Source organism: Manacus candei, unplaced genomic scaffold (genome assembly GCF_025592945.1).
Source record: "Manacus candei isolate 608988 ecotype Guabito, Panama unplaced genomic scaffold, ASM2559294v1 h1tg000007l, whole genome shotgun sequence".
In the NCBI taxonomy this organism is placed as follows: Eukaryota; Metazoa; Chordata; class Aves; order Passeriformes; family Pipridae; genus Manacus; species Manacus candei.
In genome coordinates, this window is record NW_026138055.1 from 8,269,766 (window position 1) to 8,290,264 (window position 20,499).

Genomic DNA, 20,499 nt, shown 5'->3' on the forward strand with positions numbered 1-20,499 from the left:
TGTCCACAGTTCACTCGCCACGGGGTGTTTTTCAATCCACATATGGGAAAAGAGCAGATTTTTTTCACTGTTTGCAGCAAACAGGTCCTGGAACTACAAACTGAAGTTTCTGCATCCAGCTCTGTCGCCTCCAAACATTCCTCACTTGGCAGAAGCCAATATTTTCCCATCTCTTATCGCCTCTAAAAGTAGAAAATGCAGCCGTTCCAGATGCTTTCTAGGAAGCTGCACTGGAGGGAATGTTTTAGAGCAGTAGAATAACCACATTCTGGTTTCTGGTTTTGCCCTTCAGGCACAGTCTGGGTGTCTTCTCCTTGTCCTGCTGCTCTCCAGGCTTGTCCCTAAAAACCAGGACATGGAGCCAGGGCAGCACCAAGCAGCAAAAACAGACATTGTGGTTTTAAGAACATACTCACTTTTCCATTGAGATGTCCCAACTTTTCCCTCTACTCTCACTTCCTTGCTGGGTCAGATGAAAATCTTTAAGGAGGTTCCATTAAAAGTTCGTTTCTGGGGCATTATAAGAGAGAAACGCCGGAATTCCCGTCCTGAGCATATTCCGAAGGCGCTCGGGGTTGGTTGGAAAGCACCTTCACGCCGACGAAAACTTTTTTGTTGTTGCAAAAAAAAACCGAAAATCCTCCCTTTTATTTCGGCGTTCCCTCTGAAATCTTCCAAGTTTCTCGGCTCCCTCACAGTTTCATCAGACACAGGAGAAAAAAAAAAAAAAAACAAACAACAAAAAACCACAAAATATCACATTCCCCAAATGTCCAAACTCACATCGTGGAGCCTCCATGAAAAGCTTTCATTTCCCCGCTCGCCGGCAAGTCGACATCACTTTAACGTCCCACCACTACCCGAGAGCCCGAAAAAGCGCTGGAAGTTTGCAAACCCAAAGGAAAAAAAACAAACAAAAAAAAAAAACCAAAAAAAAAAAGTTGGGAGTTTTTTCCTGTACCCCAGGACGGGTTTTCTTTCCCGAAGCTCAAGCCGAGAAATCAGACAAAAGGAGCTGATTTGACTGAGCTGTGCCAAGTCTTGCCTTTTTTTTTTTTTTTCCCTTCCCTCGGCTCGCTCGCTCTCTCGCTCTCTCGCTCGCTCGCTCCCAGCATGGCAACCTTCCCGAGCAGCCTTGGCGGAGCTCCAGCCTGTGCCAGCCTGTCTGAATCCTTGTTTTCCAAAGGATGCTCCTGGCGAATCGATTAATACGTTTAAAAACGGGAAACTGTGGGTCAGGAACCAAATCTTGGCACCAACAGCCGCCTCCTGTGCCAAGCCGGCTTATGGATTTCATGGTTCCCTACCTTTTACAATGGATAGGAGGGGTGGTGGTTTTTTTTTTTTTGCTCCCTGGAAGCCATTCCCTGTTCGTTCCCTGTTCGCAGGGATAAGGGATCTGTTCGCTAAAAAATGTCCGCGTGCGACACATGAACAACCTGCAGTAAATCGACATTCCCGGGAAAGGAGGGCGTGTGTGTGATTTTAATAAGCACCAAATACTCCTTAAAATACTATGTTTGCATTGCCTCCTCCCCAGAATCATGGGAAGGTGCCAGGAGCAGGAGGTGTATAAACTGGAATCAGGATCACACTCGGAAGCCACGCACGTTTTAACTTTATTTAAAGTCCAGCTTGGAAACTCCCAGCTCTTCTCGATCCCACCATTATTAAAAATCAGTTGAAAACTAAAAAGAAACTACAAAAAAGTCTCCAGCTTATACATAAAAATACACAAAAAAATCTCCATTAATCTCCTCACATCCATAGGTGCCAACGGTGTCATCTGTTAATTCAAAAGCACAAGTTCCTGTGGCACCCACAGGAGAAATGGCTCAGCAGTAACAGTTAACTCTGGTGGGCAATTTTCTGATGTGTTGGAAGACTTTAAGGATAGAAAATTATATTTGGAGCTTCGTTCAAGGGATTCTAAATGACGGGAATTCGTGCGAGGAAAATTACAGGAATAAACTTTATCTTCCAGCTATTTGCCGAGGCAAAATGCCAACTTTTTAAAATCCATGCATTACATTAATGAGCTAAATAGAATATTCAGGGGAAAAAACCTCCCCTAAGTGTGTATTTTTTCTAAGTTTATTCAATATAGAGTCTCAGAAATTCATAGAATCATAGATTCATGGAATGGTTTGGGTCAGAAGGGACCTGAAAGATCTCATTCCAACCCCCTGCCATGGACAGGGACACCTTCCACTAGCCCAGGTTGATCCAAGCCCTGGTCAACCTGGCCTTGGATACTTCCAGGGATCCAGGGGCAGCCACAGCTTCTCTGGGCAACCTGTGCCAGGGCCTCACCACCCTCCCAGCCAAGAATTCCTAATATCCAAGAAGAACCCTCTACGTTTCTAAAGATAACAACTGCTACATTCTGTGAGTGACTGGGTTATTTTAGCTACTGATTTTTCAAAAACCAGGTTAATTATCTGACCTCCAGACAAGTGAATAAATGAGAGTCCACCCAAGATTCCCCTTGCCTTGTTTCCAATGACTGTAACAAACCCATCCATGTTTATCCCAGTAGCCACTCAACTCCAGAAGAAACATCATTAACTTTAAAATCACATTTTTGCCTCAAAATATTGCACACCCTATCATTTCAATTAGCACCCAGCAGCATCATGACAGGCCAGCTTGGGAAAAAACACACCTATGTCTAATTTTTCTATTTCTTTTCTTTGTGCACTTGACAGAAAATTCTAATGTGTCACTTTGCCTTTGCAGAAAGACCATCAGCAACAACCTGGGAACAAAAAGATCCCATGGAAATGACTGTCAGTGGAATTACCTCACAAAGGCCACACTGCCCCAGCAGTCATTTCTAAAAACTCAGCTTTTAATTAGTTTTCCTTCAAAAAACGGATGTATTGACAACAGAGTATTTCAGCTATATTAAAAAACATATCTAATTCCGAAGGTATGAGCAATTTTAACCATTCCTTCATTACTCTGAGTGAAAGTAAGGCAGGAAAAACAAATAAAATTCCAAGCTTTCCTGAAAAGAAGAGCCTTGCTAAGAGGATGAAGAGCCTTATTTTCTCTCTCAGTCTAAACTGCTCCACAGACAGTGGATCTCATTTGCAGAAATGACTCCATTCTCCCAGTTTTTCAAATGTGGGGTTTCCTGCAGCTCTCCTAATTCCCTCTCCCTCCTCTTAAATGCTCTAATTGCAGGGCTGCCCCACTCCACTGGAATTGCTCCCACACGCCTTCCAAGATCCATCATCCACTTTGAGCTCTTGAAATCTCTCAATGAAATCTCTCATTTCTCCTCCTTCCCATAAGGAAATTTCCAGCCCAGACCAATCCAGTGTCCCACTTAATTCCAGTATCCTCCAGATACAGGAAGAAAACACAAAGCTTTCTCCACACCTTGGGTTTCAGGACATTTTCCATGTTTTCTGCCTGTTTTTTTGTCGTAACCTCCCCTCGGCTTCTCCAATTTGCTCTTCCTTTGTCACCTGGATCTCCCACAATTCTGATGTCAGTCCTTCCCTCTTTTCTTCCTGCACAAAGACTTTTTCCTTGGGAGGCTGCAATAGTCCAGGACTCAGCCTTCAGGTGACTTGACCTCACATCACATTCTGCATTAGAAACTCTATAAAGTGCTTTTTCACCCTCACCTTTTTTCTCTTGAACATTCCTCTCTCTCCAGCCGATATTCCTTTGCTGTTGTTTCTTTTCCAAAGCACAGAACATGGAAAGAGTCAAATCCCTCGTCTCTCCAAGTATTCTCCTACCCATCTCCAGTCCAAATTTGACCCTGTTTGTTATTTATTGTTACAGAACAACGTGTAGGTCTGTCCTTCAACACCATCCACATCCCCATGCTCATGGAAAAACCACAATTTTCTCCTTTTTCCATATCTTACCCATCACTCATCTTTTAAGAATTTTAAGAATTAGTCCTTTTAAGAATTAGGAACATATTAATATTGATCTGTGCCTTGGTCATGACTCATTTGAAATCCTTTTTTCCATCTTGGTCTCGATGATCTTAGGGCTCTTTTCCAACCTTAATGATTCCATGATCTTTTATGGATTTCACCTGGATGCCCCCAGAATTTGTTCATTTAAAATTCTCCCAGTGAAAACCTCCTGATGTCATAGAATCATAGAATCATAGAATCAGCCAGGTTGGAAGGGACCTCTGAGATCATCAAGTCCAACCCTTGAGTCACCTTATTCTGCCTTATTTCTCAAAATCCTGTCATCCATATATTTTTCCATCTCTTCCAGTGCTCCACTGTCTCAGCAATGTCATATACCTGGATACTTGTCCAAGTATTCCTGTCAAACGAGCACAATTTCCCACCTCATAAGTGGAAAACTTTGGGATAGAAGTAACTCGTTCATTTAAGCTGTTCCATTTGGAATATAACCCCAAATAGCTACTTTTAAAGCTTTCGTGTCAGGGATACCTTTCGTTTTCCTTGACAGAACACCCAAGTTCCATGGATTGATGAAATCCATGTAAAACTTCATCCTGTCCATCTGATATGAGAATATTGTTCAAAATCAGCATGAATGTGTGTAATGGGTTTCTGTGGCTTGGGTTTGGTAGTAGGGGGAGCTACAGGGGTGGCTTCTGTTGGAAGCTGCCAGAAGCTTCCCCTGTCCCGTGGAGCCAATTCCAGCTGCTCCAGGACGGGCTTCCAAGGCCAAGCCAATCAGGAGTGATAGTAATGACTCGGGAGTAACATATTTAAGAACAGAAGGTTGTGGCAGAGAAAGAATTCCAGCCAGGAAAGAGCAGAGTGAAAACATGGGAACAACAAGGTAGACACCAAGGGCAGGGCAGAAGGAGGGGCAGGAGGAGCTCCAGGTGCCGGAGCTGAGGTTCCCCTGCAGCCCATGGGGAAGAACAGGGTGAGGCAGCTGTGCCCATGGGGAGCATCGGGGTGCAGAGACCCCCCTGTGCCCATGGGGAGGACTATTGGGGTGCAGAGACCCCCCTGCAGCCCATGGAGGCTCCCCTGCTGGATCAGGTGGATGCAGGAAGGAGGCCGTGACCCCGTGGGAGGCCCAGGATGGAGCAGGAACTGCCGGAGACCTGCAGCCCATGGAGAGGGAAGCCCACACGGAGCAGGTTTTTCCCGGGTAGGATTTGTGGCCCCTGTGGGGGACCCACACCGGTACAGCTCATTCCTGAAGGACTGACCCCATGGAGTGACCCATGGGAGAGCAGGTTGGGAAGAGCTGCTGCCTGTGGGATGGGACTCACACCAGAGAGGTCCATCCACAACTGTCTCCCATGGGATGGGCTCACACCGGAGAGCTCCATCCAGGACTGTCTCCTGTGGGATGGACTCACACTGGAGAGCTCCATCCAGGACTGTCTCCTGTGGGATGGGCTCACACTGGAGAGCTCCATCCAGGACTCACACTGGAGAGCTCCATCCAGGACTGTGTCCCATGGGATCAGCTCACACTGGAGAGCTCCATCCAGGATTGTCTCCTGTGGGATGGGCTCACACCAGAGAGGTCCATCCAGGACTGCCTCCTGTGGGATGGGCTCACACTGCAGAGCTCCATCCAGGATTGTCTCCCGTGGGAGGGTCCCCACAGGAGCAAGGGAAGGACTCCAACTCCTCTCCCTGAGCAGTGACAGAAACAACAACTAACTGTGACCCCCATTCCTGTCCCCCTGCACCGCTGGGGGGGGAAGGGAGAACATGGAAGGAAGGAGGGGTGGGGAGAAGGTGTTTTTAAGATTATTTTACTTCTCACTCTTTGGCTCTGATCCTGTCAGTAATAAATTTAAGTACTATCCCCACTTTGAGTCAGTTTTGCCCATGAAGGTGATCAGTCAGTGACCTCTCCCAGCTCTTCTCTCAACTCATGAATCCTTCACTGGTTTTTTTTCTCTCCTCTGTCCACTTGCAGGGAGGGAGTGAGAGAGTGGCTTTAGTGGGGACCTGCCATCCAGCCAGGGTCAACCCACTGCAATGTGACATCCCCAAAAACATTTTATTCTTAAGAATAAACACACTGGCACGTTTTGTCATGCCAGGGCTAAATCAGCCTTTCTATCACACTCCTTTCACCATTCCTGGGCATTCCCATTAGAAATAACTGAAGCCAATTCCTCTGAGAACAAGCCAGAGGTTTTTTAGGAATCTAATTCTGGAGTCAGATGCTTTGCTGATTCACTATTGAAGGGTGAAAGTACACTATGGGGTAGAAAAAAGGTTCCTTTTCCCTGGGGAACAGAGAGATGATGACAATGAATTGCCTGATCAGTCTCCATTTTTCTGGGGGTTTATTTATTATTAAATAGCCAAACACTGGTGAAGCTCTAAAAACCTCTAAGTAGCTATGACACAGAGACCAACAAAAAAGGAGAAGGAATACTGCAAGTTGGTTAAAAAAAGGGGGGGAAAAAGGAATATTGCAACCACACAGAAGAGGCAAGGGAAGACAGTAAAAGCTGAATATTCCAAGAATCAACAAAAAAAATGGGGAATTATAAAACAACACAAGAATCAAGGCCTATAAATGCAAAAACGATCTGAACATGAAGGGTTAGACCTGCAAGGACCTTGGGAGTGCAAATAAATTGCAAGTCCAAACTTTATGGGAAGCTGTCAACGACTTCCTAAATATTCCACTGTGGGATTTTCCTTCAGCTGCTCATCATGTGCTGGCATCCCACCCCAGCTGGAAGTTGCAAAATACAGGGGTCAATCTCCACCAAATGGGTTGTTCTTCTTTTTTTTTTTTTTGAGGACCAGCTGCTTTGGGGAGTTATCAAACGGAATTTTGGGAACATCCAACAGAATTTGCATTCCCAGGTTAAAACGTTTTTTCCCCATTCTCGTCACCGAGTACACACAGAACGCTTTCAACCTAAAGTGCTACCTGGATTTTTAAATATTATTTGTACCCTTAACTGCTTAAAATTTCTTTTTAGCTCTCAGGAGAAAAACAAGTGCTCACAAAAATCAAAATGTTGCGAGTGCAGCTCCACGGGAGGGTGGGACTGGATTTAAAAAGTGATTGCAGAGTGTAACATGAAAAATATGTGCACAGCACTTTAGGTAAAAGCAGTACTCATAATGGAATCCACTCACAGTTAACCTGGGTAGAGTGAAAATAGAAGTGTGGATAGAAATTCTCAAATATCTTCAATTATTATGAAAATGGAAGCTCTAAAAAAAAAATCAAGTAACTAAGAGAATTTATCCAAACTATGGTCAGGTTCCACTCTTATAATTGCCAGTTCAGCTGTGAGGAATAAGAATATATTCTTTGTTTTGCATTAAACAAGGGATCTTTTGCAAAATTCAGGTACTTTGTGTTCAGTAATTACATTTTCACAAATTAAATATTTTCAGTGGTTCTACAGAGATCAATGTCTCAGAATTCCTCATCTGCATCCCCTCATCAGCCCAGAGAGCACCATTTTTTACTCATTTTACTCACTTTCATTATACTCAATAATATTTTTACAACAGCAGAACCCAGGAATGTCTGTGCCCAATTATCCACACGGATAAAATACATATTTGATGATTCTTCCCCTCTCTCTCATTCAAAAATCATGCTTTAATTGTTGTAAATTAAATCAAATGCTGAGTAGGTCTTAATTGGTGTGTGAAATGCTTTAACACAAGGATGACTCTTAACGAGGACTTGAGGAGAAAGGTGGTTATTTAATGCAAAAGGGCAAGTGTGGAAGTCTAAAATTCCACACCACCAAGGACTGGATGGAGAGACACCCAAGTCCTGCTGATGGATCTTTCGTGTCCCATCCTCTGGACCTCTGTCAACAGCCCTGGCACAGCCACAGCTCATCCCAGAAAGGGGTGACTGTTGACTGGGAACAGTTTGAAAAGTAATTTGATGACTAAGAATGGGCAAATTAAATCAAACAGCAAGAAATGGAGACAACTGGTAAGAAAATAAGTGTATGAAACCAGTCAGCAGGAAGAGACAGAGTGTAAGGTCCTTCCTACCCCAAATCCCTGCACTGCTCAAAATAGGGTTTTAAGCAGGAATTGTGTTCAGTTGCAAAAATGTCATCAGAAGACATTTTTCAGAAGCAGAACTTCAGAAGTGAACATGGCAAAGAGAGGATTTTTTGGTCCTACTCCTTGATTTCAAAGGATGTAGCTGCACTCCAGGGCCATTATACCCAGATCAATGAATTTATGACTGGATTTATGGGAAATACTTACAAATTGGAGGGGTCAGAACATCCAAGAATCACACAAAAAAAAAAAATAAAAGGATCATTACCTAAGTTCTGAAATTAATATCTTAAGAATGACATGTAAACAGATCTCTGGGTCATCTTACTGGTATTTCTTTTTTTCATATAAAGACATGTTAGGACATTTTACTTGAGAATCCACTCTCTGCATTTGGTTGCCTGCTCATTTCTTCTCTTCCTGGTCCCTTTCTGAGTAGTAACTTGAAAAATTGTCACTCAAGGTGCTACTAAAAGTAAGAATGATTGTTCTGTGAGAAGTTTGTTTTATTAAAAGTTGTCTGAGTGCAACCTCTTTAAGATGAGATTTCATCTCTACACATCAGGTCAAGCTCAGTAAGTGCAGAAATAGGTTTGCATATCCCTGTTTAGGGAAGAGGAAAATCCTTAAGGAAGAACAGGAACAAAAGAAAGTAACATAAATAGCCCCCACAGATCACAAATATTGTGATGTTATCTCTGGTGTAGCTACTTTGTTTCTGATAATCTTAAAAAAAAAAATCTTATTGCAATTTACTAAAGCAGATCAGGAAATTATCCACTGATTCCCTGCCTTGGAATTCTCCCCTTTTTTAAAATGTAAGCTCAACATTTGAAAGGAGCAGATGATTACAGACATTTTCTCTTCAACACCAGCAGATCAGCTGTCAATGTACTGATGTCATAAATCAATGAGCTCCCAAAATCCCTCCCAGCCTGGGTTATCCTGTGATCCCACTCTGCAGCACACAGGTACCAGTCCTTGTCCTTCTCTTTTGTAAGGCACAGATGTGTCCCCAGATGCTGGCAGGAAATTTTCAGGAGCTGAATGTTTGATGAACCAAAAAGTGCATTTCTGAGCCTGGAAAGGGGGAGTGGGAATGTCAGAAACAAAGACACTTCCACTGTCCAACCAGAACAAACATCCCTTGCACGACACTTCTCATTTCTCACTGAGCTCCTAAAAATTCTCAGCCAGTCTCAGGCACCAAATCCCTGCTCCCAAAAAGAACTTCAGTCCTCAAGTTGAGAGCTTTCTGTCTCACATTGAGGGATACACAAAAAAAAAAAAAAAATCAGTTCCCACTAAAGTTCTGCTTCTCAGCAATTCCTGGAATTTGGGCAGTCCTTAAAGCATCTCTGGAGGCTCCTGGGAAGTCAAATCCCTGAAAAATCAAGCCCAAGCTACACTAAAAATACAGGTCTCATCTATTTGGCCACATTTCTCAAGAGAAAATAAGGTATTCTCTTCAAAAGGAAGACCCAAACAGTGTCTTCTCCCAGGTGGATGGAACACCACTAATTCCAATTTTGCAAATTTTTCACAGCCATTAGTTATGAGCAATATATAAAAAACTGCACTAAACAGCACTGGGTTTTATTGCACAGGTTTTTATCTGATTTCTACTATGGACTTGTATATGTGCATTATTTTAGTTGCACTGGAAATTTAAATGCAAGTTTCGTATGCACTAAAAAAATTCGCATGTAACAAAACCAAAGCAACACAGAAACGTTTCCAAACACTGAAATTCCAAATAAAATAAATAAAACATAGGTATGGAAAGATAAAGCAACACCTATTACACAACAAATTACCAGCCAAATAATTCAATGGTTGCAAAATAAAAATAGATTTAATAAGAATTACATTGAACTGAAGTTAAGGCAACATGCACCACTGTAATTTGAAGGCAAAAATTTGACATTAATTAAACACAAGAAGCTTTTTTCAGCTGAAAAAAATTCAAAGTAAATTCTATGCATCAAAGATACAAAGAATTTAGTACCTAAAATATTGAATCAACCTTAAATCTGCCTTAAGGTCTATTTTGTACTACTTACCTTCACTCAAATCAATTAAGGTGAGGAGTTTTATTATTTACTACCTGTGGGTTCTGAGGGAACTAAAGATGCTGCAATTCTACAATTCCATGTGAACAACTTTGCTCTCATTTGGAAATGCTTTTCTTTATTTTCGACAAGGTTTTAAATGAAGATTAGCCAAGAAAATAAAAGAAAATAAAGGAAAAAACTATGATTCTGTGAACTGAAATTTGACAAAGAGAATTAAAAAACAAAAAAAAAAAAAACAAAAAAACAGCTTTTGACCCAGGGCAACCAGAATAACTCTTTAGGCAAGAAAAGGTTTTCAAGGTTTTACACTGAACATGAATTAAATAACATTATTCCCTTTTGGGGGACTTAATTTTGGCTGTGCTATTCTAGGGAAAAACACAATCCAAAATCTCAATATATTAGAGCATCTATTTGTGGTAACTGCACTTCTTCACCCTAGAGTAAATGTAACATATTTTACTTTTCCATGAAATTAAGACTGAGAACTTTGCATTCCCTGCACAACAAAGGCATCTAGGGAGAGAGTTACCTGGAGTTATTATGCTCTAAATCCACACCTGGATCATACTGAGCTAATCTGTCCAAGTAATTGCAACATAAATGAGTTCAAAACTCAAAGAACATTAGAACTAATCAAAGCAGTTCCCTCCTGGAAAACCATTCCAACTGGAAGACTGGGACAGACGTGTTGGTCGATGATTTAACCGACATCAAACAAATACAGAATTGAAATACAAGTCACAGGGCCATGGAATGTTGTGTAAACTCTGGCTATGGACACAAAAATGGTCAGAAAGTGGGAAAATCTCTGCCATGAGGAAAAGCTGGGAGAGCTGGGGGTGTTCAGGGAGAAGAGAAGGATCCAGGGAGACCTTAGAGCCCCTTCCAGAGCCTAAAGGGGCTCCAGGAGAGCTGGAGAGGGACTGGGGACAAGGGATGGAGGGACAGGACACAGGGAATGGCTTCCCATTGCCAGAGGGCAGGTTAGATAGATATTAGGAAGGAATTCTTCCCTGTGAGGGTGGTGAGGGGCTGGGATGGAATTCCCAGAGAAGCTGTGGCTGTCCCATCCCTGGAAATGTCCAAGGCCAGGCTGGACAAGCATTGGAGCAACCTGGGCTAGTGGAAGGTGTCCCTGTGCATGGCAGGGGGTGGATGAGATGAGCTTTAAGGTCCCTTCCAACAAATAATGATTTAAAGATGTTTGTGAATCTTTTTCTGCTGGACAAGTGCTCGATCCCAGCTCTGTTCCTGGGACAATGGATAGCCAGAACAAGGGGTTTGTCCCACACTCTCCCACCTGGTGTGGAAAGAGGAGAAGTACTGGGTAAAAGAATTCCAAAGTCTCTACCTGTGATACACATTCACCTAAGGAGTGTCATAATGGCACATGTGGGATCCAGGGCACAATGTTACCTAAATATCCATTCAGTGTCATTCCTGCACTGAGGATAAATGGACACAATCAGCCCAAGAAGTTCAGTGTATCCCTGGACTAACAGAGAATCATATAAAAATATTCTGTAGTTAAAACAATAACCTGACTAAATATAACCTTGTGCATAATCTCAGAGCTGACAGGTTTGTTTAACGCCCCGAATTTGACAAATTCCCACATCACATCCCTTTCCAAAACAGCAGCAACGAGAAGCTGCTCGATCCACGTCCCACAGCCACCTTTCACCAGGAATAATCACCCGCTTTTATGACCCAACCTGGAACGATTCCTCAGAGCAGCATCCCCACAAAACGCCCTCAAATAAAGATCCTGCGGCTTCATTTTTCCTTTTGGAGCGGGGAAATTACGGTATCAGCACGAGGAGTCTTCCCCCCAAGCCTTATTTGCATTCACAGGCTGCCAGTTGGGTGAAGTTGCTCCCCATTTAGGCAATTCTGTCTCCCAGCAACCCGAGCTGTTGCCAGGAGAAGCCCTGGGAAGAGCTTCCTCCGCACCTCCCCGGCTGTGAGCCGCATGTTAAACAGCCCACCAGCAACTCCAGGGACTCAAACATGAGATTTTTTTATTTTTTTCCACCTCCTTTTTTAAGTTTTGGAGGGGTTTAGTGATGAATGACACCTCCCTTTATACTGGCACTGGAGTGAGAGGTGATATGGAAGCCCCGGGTTTTTCCATTGGGAGCAGCATTTCATGGATGTGCAGCTCTGGAAACACATTTCCTGTGTGTTTTTAATCTCTCAAGCCCCGTGTGTGCATGTTAAAACTTCCTTTTGGTTGTTGTTTTCCAGCTGCCAAGAGCAAAAAAAGCACAATGCAAACAACACCAAAAAAAAAATCCCTTTATGTTGACTTAACCTTTGCTTCTCCTCTCTCAGCACCTTCCCAAATGTAAATTTAATGGGTGGTTAAAGGTAAACCCTGGTTTTCCAATGACAGAACAATATTTACAGTTGTACACTCGGTTTGAAAATGAGGGGGTTTATGTGTAAATATAATTACCTGGCAAGGTGCAAAGAAAATGTGACACATTCCCACAGGCAGGTTTTCCAAGGAAATTCATCTTGGATGTTGGAACCACAAATTTGAGAAGTTCTTCCAGATAATAAACAACTACTGGGATGAGGGGCTTCTTTGCTTTACATTCTTTCTGTCCTCAATCTTGGCATCACAGCAAAATTGTAATGAAAATTAATAATTTATGGAAATTGATGGCTTGAGTGTGTTTGAGGCAAAGATTGTCTCTTAAAATGAAGGAATAAGTAATTAACTCTTCTGAATTAGGAAGGTAAATTGCAATTCAGAAATGCTAAACCACATATGACGTTGTTACTCAACACACTCCTGAGCTGCACTTCAGTGGAAGTCAGATCTCATTTTTTTCAGTCCCTATTTCATCTAAACTCAATAAAAATGGTTAATTAGTTGTGTAAAGCACTGCATCAGGTAAATAAAGTGGTGGAAAACTTGAAGAAACTGATCCTCCTAAACCTTAAGAGAAAGCTCCTTGAGTTTTGTCCTGAGGTACAACCTCACCCAAGAATCCCTATTTTACACCTAAAATACAGTGAAATTAAATTCATATCTGAAACAGTTTTATATTTGCCTATGATTACAAACTTTTCCAATGGCTACAGGAAATAGACATTAATAGTTTTCATTTTATTCCTTATTTTGAGGACATGGTTTCGTGGTGAACATGGTTGACAGTCAGATGTGATGAGACAAATGGAAGTACCAGAGCACAGGCCACTGGTTTGACCACAATAATTTCTGTTTGGTGTTTTAAGAACAGTAAAACCAGACCAGTATGGAAAGAAATTCCACTAAAACCAACTGGTATAGAAGCAAAACAACTTCAAGGGTTATTTCTCCTTCTGAAGGTTGTGTTTGGAAACTATTCAGCTTCAAAAGAGGGGCAGGACAAGGGGGAATGGCTTCCCATGCCAGAGGGCAGGGATAGATGGGATATTGGGAAGGAATTCTTCTCTGTGAGGGTGCTGAGGGGCTGGGATGGAATTCCTAGAGAAACTGTGGCTGTCCCATTCCTGGAAGTGTCCAAGGCCAGGTTGGATGGGGCTTGGAGCAATCTGGGCTAGTGGAAGGTGTCCCTGCCCATGGCAGGGGGTGGAATGAGATGGGCTTTAAGGTCCCTTCCAACCTAAACCATTCCATGATTCTGTGAATCTGTATCTTGAGAAAAATAAGCCCCACTTCAGCAGGCAGGGACAGAACAGGAAGAGTAAAGCAGTTCCCATAAAATCCCTGTTTATGTTCTGCACTAATTCAATGTCAAGAAGTGCCTCTGAAGGAAGAAGAAATGATCCCTGATGGAAAACTTCACCATATCTTCTAGAAACCTCAGAAGAAAACCTGTCATCCCTCCACTCAGCCTGGGGAAAACTGGAACACGTGTAAGAAGTGATGTGGAAAGCCCCACCCTGCAATAAATCAGAGGAGGATCATCAAGATCCTGAGGGAATTCTCCAACTGCTGGAGTATCCTAGAAAAGATGGACACTCCTGCAAGCACCACAGCTCCAGCTGGGAGGATTTACAGAGTCACAGCCCACTGCAACTTCTCCTTGAGTTCAGCAGGTCAATTAAAGCACTAATTCCAGAGAGAACTGAAATTCAGTGTGTATGAACTTAATGGAAAATTATACAAACTTGGAATGAAATCAAATAGTCAAAGCAAATGCAGATCAATTCATAAAGGTAAAAGCAGAATCAGTCACTCTATCACTGACTTTGTACAAAGGAGATGGTCACTTAAACCAGAGCAACACTTTAACCTAAAATGTTAGTTATCTTTTGATACATAGACAGAAAAATACTGATCAGGAATTAGACTGCAGTTGGCACTATCCCTAGGAAAATCTGGTGTCTATTTCTGATATTCAAAACTTCAGGAAGACATTAAGTAAGGAAAATTTAAGGAAAAGAAACAAAAACTAATAAATTATTGAAAAATGTGCCTTCTGCTGACAATAAGAATTCACTTTGTTTTGTTTGTGTCTGTTGGAAGTCTTCACTTCTTTAAAAAACAGGCTAACCAGCAGTTTAATTATGATCTAAATGTATTTCATGAACCAGCAAACATCAAACTGTTCATCTTCACAAAGAAAACTGGACCAACCTGCAACAGCTGGAAGTTGAAACATAAAGTGATTCAAAACAGGCACCTTTTAAAATGCAGAGAGTTACGAAACATTGGAACAATCTATGAAATTCTGCAGTGGATCCTCTGTCAAATGACATTTTTAATCAATGTTTTCTGTAAAGAGTGTGATCTGACTCAAGCAAGAATTAATTCACAGAAACGTTGTGCTTTTCTTATACAGAAGGTCAGACTAAAGTTCACCGTGACCTCCTTCACATTGGTAATTATTGCTCTATTCATCTTTAGATATAAAGCCAAGAGGCTTAATAGATTTAAATAATCATAAGTCTGGCTCCCCAGGAGCTGTACTTTTGCTGCCTCAACAAAGTCAGCCCACTACAGATGTGTAAGAAGATATTTCCTGACACTACTCATTGGGATCAGAAGGAAAAACATTCTTTTAATTTATTACACACTGTTATCTCAGGATATCTAGCAGAAAAATGTATGTGTATATATTTATATGTATTTATATATGTATATAAATAATGTTATTCAAACTCTACATTCACAAGGCTCCTTGACTGTGAGCTGCTACCACCATCATAAAATAAAATAGTCCATTAAATAGTGTAAGCAATAAATACTCACTCAGAAAACACAGCCAAGTTTCAGCAGTAACATAACTAAAATTAATCCTGAAAAGTTGAGTTGTATCAGAAAGGTAGAACCAATAAATAATATGTCTTTAAAGTACAACATCATATGGCACCATTATACAAAAACAGGCAAGAGATAATTTTCAAAAATAAATGCAGCAGCTCTACTGGAGGAAAGAAAACAGTACAACAAACTCTAATTCCCAGATTTTGAAATTTGGATGAGATCAGATAAATTCAACTTGTTTGCTAAAAAGTAAGTGAAGTTTACCAATGTTTGTATTGCTTTCAGCTCCTGTAGCTTGTCCTAATTTAACTGAGTTCTACAAGCAGAAGCATTTATATCACAAACTGCTTCAGTCACTTCACAGAAATCTGTTTAATATTCAGGTTTAACTGCATGACTTTCTTAGGTCCTACATTAGTGCTGACCCAGGCAGCACTAACACCTCTGGTACTTCAATCTCTCTCCAGGTTCAGCTCCTGAAGTGGTCTTAGGCTGTGGGAAGAGCCTGGTTCCTCTCCACAGGGATTTCAGCAGTGGCAGCAGCCTCTCCTTTGAGAGCTCTGCCCTGGCAGACCCAGGCACTGCAGCACAAGGGAAGGAGCTCCAAGAAAAGTTAGAGGCTCTCAACACCACTGAAGATGAAGAGGATGGACACCTCAGGTTCCTGGATTGGGATCAGTTCCTACTTAAAAAAGGTCTGGCAGTCGTTTTCCCCAAGTGTCTGCAGACTAAGGCAGAGTTTGGCTCACCAGGAAAACTTGGATGGCCAAGGGTGGTCACAGACCTCGGATGTGACAAGAATCAGAGACTTGGCACAGCACACACAACTTCAGCACATCCTGGATCAGGACAGGTGATGTAGGAATCATCTCTCCTAGCACCAAAGAACAGGATGGGGATCTGCACCCTGCTGAAATGCATTCCTTGATTGCACAGAGCTCCAGAGGGAAATCGAAGTCCTGCCAGCGACCACAAGACAACAGAGATCAGGATCCAAAGGAAGGCTGGAAAAGTAGCCAAGATATTCAACATTTTCAGCTTTCAGAGCTCTGGCTTATCTTGGGAATTATCATGGAATCACAGAACACCCTGAGTGGGAAGGGACCCACAAGGATCATCAGTCCAACTCCTGGCCCTGCACAGGATACCCCAAAAATCCCACCCTGTCCCTGAGAGCGTTGTCCAAACACTCCTGGAGCTCTGGCAGCCTTGGGGCCGTGCTCACTGCCCTGGGGAGCCTGTTCAGTGCCCCACCACTCTTGGGGGGAGAAAACCTTTTCCTGAAATCCAACCTAAACCTCCCCTGGCAGAGTTCCAGCTGTTCCCTCAGGTCCTGTCCCTGGTCACAGAGAGCAGAGACTGGAGTCGCCCCTCAGGAGGGGGTGAATTGCTCAGGAGAAGCCCCCAAGAAGTGCCAGAGGGAGAAAGGGCCCTTCAGGGTGCTCTGAATTTTGACTTTCTACGAGATCTAAGGAACAAAATATCATGCAGAAAACTGGGAACTTCATGAGAAACACAGAGCTGCTCAATGGACTAAAATGCAAAGAGAGAACACACAGGAAGGAGAAACAACAGCACGGGAGGCATAAAAAAGAATTTGTTATACAGCATTGCCTGGGCACAATATTAGAGAGGTCAAAGCTGGAATTCAAACTAGCTGAGGACAGAAATGACAATAAAAAACAATTCCACAAAAATGACAGGAGTAAAAAGCAGCTCAGAGAAAATCGAGGTGCATTGGTGAGTAGAGAACACAACCTAGAAGTTGTTACAGAAAAAGACTGAAGCACTCAAAAGCTCTTTTCCTAAGTCTTCACAAACAAGGACTGCTCCAAAAGCTCTCCAGGCACTGGCAGAGTCAGAAAGAAAAGCAGCAAATAATGTGAGGAGAAATGGGTAATGGAAGCTAAATGTGTTTAAAGGAGCCACATGGAGATTTTTGAGAGCTGCAAGGTAAGCTTGCTGGTGGGGCCAACAGGACACTGTGACAGATCTGGAAATAATGATATAGAAAAATCTGTACCTAGAAAAATCATGGTGATTTGGGGAGGTCCCTGATGGTGAGATATGGGCTACAGTAACAGCCATTTTTAATGAAGGCAAAAAGAGGATTGAGGGGGCTCCGTTTCACCTCAGTCCCAGGACAGATCATGGAATAAATCCTCTCAGAAATTATTTCCAAAAGGCAAAGCAGCGGCTGTGACACGTGTTGGCTTTAGCAGGGTTCTGACACCCTCCCCTGCAGCATTTGCATGTGAAAGCTGACAAAGTGCTGGCCGCGGGAACAGCCTGCCAGGCACGGGACACGTCAGAAATCGGCAGGAAAATCGGCCTCCAAAGGCCGGGATCGATCTCCTGATGTCTGGTGAGCAGCAGGTCACCCCGGGGGCTGAGCCTGGGCCAGTATCATTCAATATCTGCAACAGTAACACGAACGAGGTGACAGAAAACACGCTCAGCAAATCTCAGGGCAACGTTAAACAGACACGACAAACAGCAGAGGTTTGTCCAAGGAGACTTCGGAAAACTCCAGGTTGGAAAAACCAACAGAAACCGTCTGGAGGTCAACAAGGAGAAGAGCAAGTTCTGCACCAGACGATCTCAGAGCTGCTGGGAAGAAGCTGTGGTGCTGCTGGACCCCGGGTTAAATGTGTTCTCAGTGCAAACACAGCAAACTGGGCTGGGCTGCATCACAAGGAGTGGGCACAGCAGAGGAAAGGGAAAAAAAAACTCCCTTCTAGGCTGCACTGGTAAGAATTCACCTGGAATACCATCTCCAGTTTTGGCTCTCAGTTCAAAAGAGACTTTAATAAAATGGCAAAGGTCTGAGAGGTCAATAGTCCAGTTGGCCATCAGCCTAAAATTCAAATTATCATTCTCTTCTGAAAGTAGTTTACATCTCATTTTAACTTTTGCAGACTACCAGAGGCCCATGCTGTTATTAAATACATCATACCACATTTAGCCATAGAGGAACATCCAAAAAATTTCATATTTGGCCTTATGAGGATGCTTTTTGTACAAGCAGCACAATCAATTATTCTATCTGTGGAGTCACTGAGCATAAAAGGGGCTTAGTGTGTCTTCTGTCCAGGTTTTTATCAACGAGGTGCCACTTTAATCCAGGCAATGTGCTACTCTTGGTATCATCTCTGGAGTTCACTGCTTTAAAGACATAAACCCCATCTCTGCACCCCTCCTTTGAGCCCATTTTCTCCACATCAGACATTATAATGTTCCTGCTACCTTTAATTTTACCACCACATTCAGATTTTTACCAAATATCTATAAAATGTAAGATTTTACTGTGCTCTCAAACACTGGGCTTATGCCATCATCCATTTATTATCCTCCCACCAGCACTTACATACTTTATGTGTTTAAATATTTCTTTTTTTCCCTAAGTTCATACACTTTTTCAGGGTCTACAGGAGTCTGGAGCAAAGATACATATAAATAACACCTTGTACAGTAAACACCTTGTAGGAGAAATACTGAAGACACGTCTTAGAGCACCTCAGTGCCACTGTAATTCCTTTAGAATGGCAATGGCAATCATCTTGGAACACTTTCAGCTCCTGGGAGGGCTGTCAGAAGGCAAAATTGCTTAATTCTGGGTTGTTACTTTGCTTACCTGACAGCACACATTTACTCAAAGGAAAATCACTGAAAGAATTATTGAGAAGTTAAAAATACTTTGCATACAGAATCATAGAATGGTTTGGGTTGGGAGAGACCTTCAAGATCATCCACTTCTAACCTCCTGCCATGGGCAGGGACACCTTCTCCCATCCCACGTTGCTCCAAAGCCCCGTCCAACCTGGCCTTGGACACTTCCAGGGATGAGGCAGCCACAGTTTCCCTGGGAATTCCATCCCAGCCCCTCACCACCCTCACAGACAAGAATTCCTTCCTAGAACATCTATAGAAGAGCCACTCTATAATCAGGAATTATTTTTTGGTATTTATTTTATTTAGCAGTAGAAGTAAGTGACATAGAAATCTGTTTAAAACCCTCAGTAGGACTACTGCTGCCCTCAGTAAAAATTAGACAGAAAATTCAATATTTCAAGAGAAATCATAGAATAGAATCACAGGATGGTTTGCGTGGGAAGGGATCTTAAAGCTCATCCAGTTCCAACCCCGTGCCATGGGCAGGGACACCTTCCACTAGCCCAGGTTGCTCCAAGGCCCGTCCAAACTGGCCTTGAACACTTCCAGGGACGGGGCAGCCTGAGCACCACCAAGGACAGCGCTCGCCGTCTGCTCCAGCAACCACTAATTCCTAATTCTTACGACACAAAGGAATCGTCACCACGCGAACAATCCACGACGCAAACGCGCTCCCACCGGACATTTCCTCCCCCTCTCCCCGTCACCCCCTCACGGGACGCGCCCCCCCTCCGCCATGTTCCCCCCTCGCCCCTCAGCGCGCACGCGCAGCGGCGGCCCCGCCCCTCCGCGAGGGCACCGCGCACGCGCGCGGCGCGGGTGGGGAAGGGGGCGCCGGGCTGAGGCAGCGGAGCGGGAACGGAGGGGAGGGAAGGCGGTGCGACCTTACCTGCCACCGCCATGCGCTGGGTCCTGCCGGGCAGCGCTTCGCCCTCCTGCGGCAGGCGGGAGGCCGAGTCGCCCATGGCGAAGGCGGAGCCGCGGAGGGCGCGGGCGAGCAGGAGGAGGAGGAGGCGGCGCGGAGGCATCGCCCGCTCAGGGGGAGCCCCGGGGAGGGAGGGGCGGGGGGGGGAGCGCCCCCTGCCGGGCGGCGGCAAAAAACGCACTCCCCTCTCCGCTCCCTCAGACGGTCCCTCACGGGTCCCCCTTCCTTGTCCATGTTCTCCGTGACCCTTTATCCCGAAATATCCCTTTGCACGGTCCTCCCAGACACCTCTGTGGAATGCTCCTTGCTATGGAGTCTATATGCGCGATTGTTTCCCGTATTATTTTGCAGCCTCGGGAGGGGTTTTTGCCTACGTGCCCCTCATGCGGTCCCATTCACCTCATCCTCATCTGTATCACATTAACCCTCTGTCTTGTCCATGCGGTTTTAGGAGTGTTTGTGCAAATACATTCAGGAAAACACACTACACAGACTCTTCATTCACAAATGTGCTTTATTGTACAATATAATCATAGAATCACAGAATGCTTTGGGTTGGAAGGGACCTTAAAACTCATCTTGCTCCAACCCTCAATTAGATATGTTTTTTTC

General features: G+C 43.6%; 1 protein-coding gene across 4 annotated transcripts in view; it reads right to left on the minus strand.

The window, feature by feature from the left end:
- Window positions 1-20,029, minus strand: part of MSRA (methionine sulfoxide reductase A) — a 251,652-nt gene extending 231,623 nt beyond the window's left edge. For 2 of the 4 annotated variants that reach the window (XR_007908460.1, XM_051812338.1), the window contains exon 1: window positions 19,852-20,026. Coding sequence is in view for 3 of the 4 variants with exons in the window: in XM_051812338.1 (XP_051668298.1) it covers window positions 19,852-19,990 (139 nt within the window). In the remaining variant the exon portion in view is untranslated. Of the gene's footprint in view, window positions 1-11,776; window positions 11,898-19,851 lie in introns of those variants that run through there. The other 2 variants (XM_051812360.1, XM_051812351.1) reach the window with 2 other exon arrangements.
- Between the last annotated feature and the right edge of the window lie 470 nt (window positions 20,030-20,499).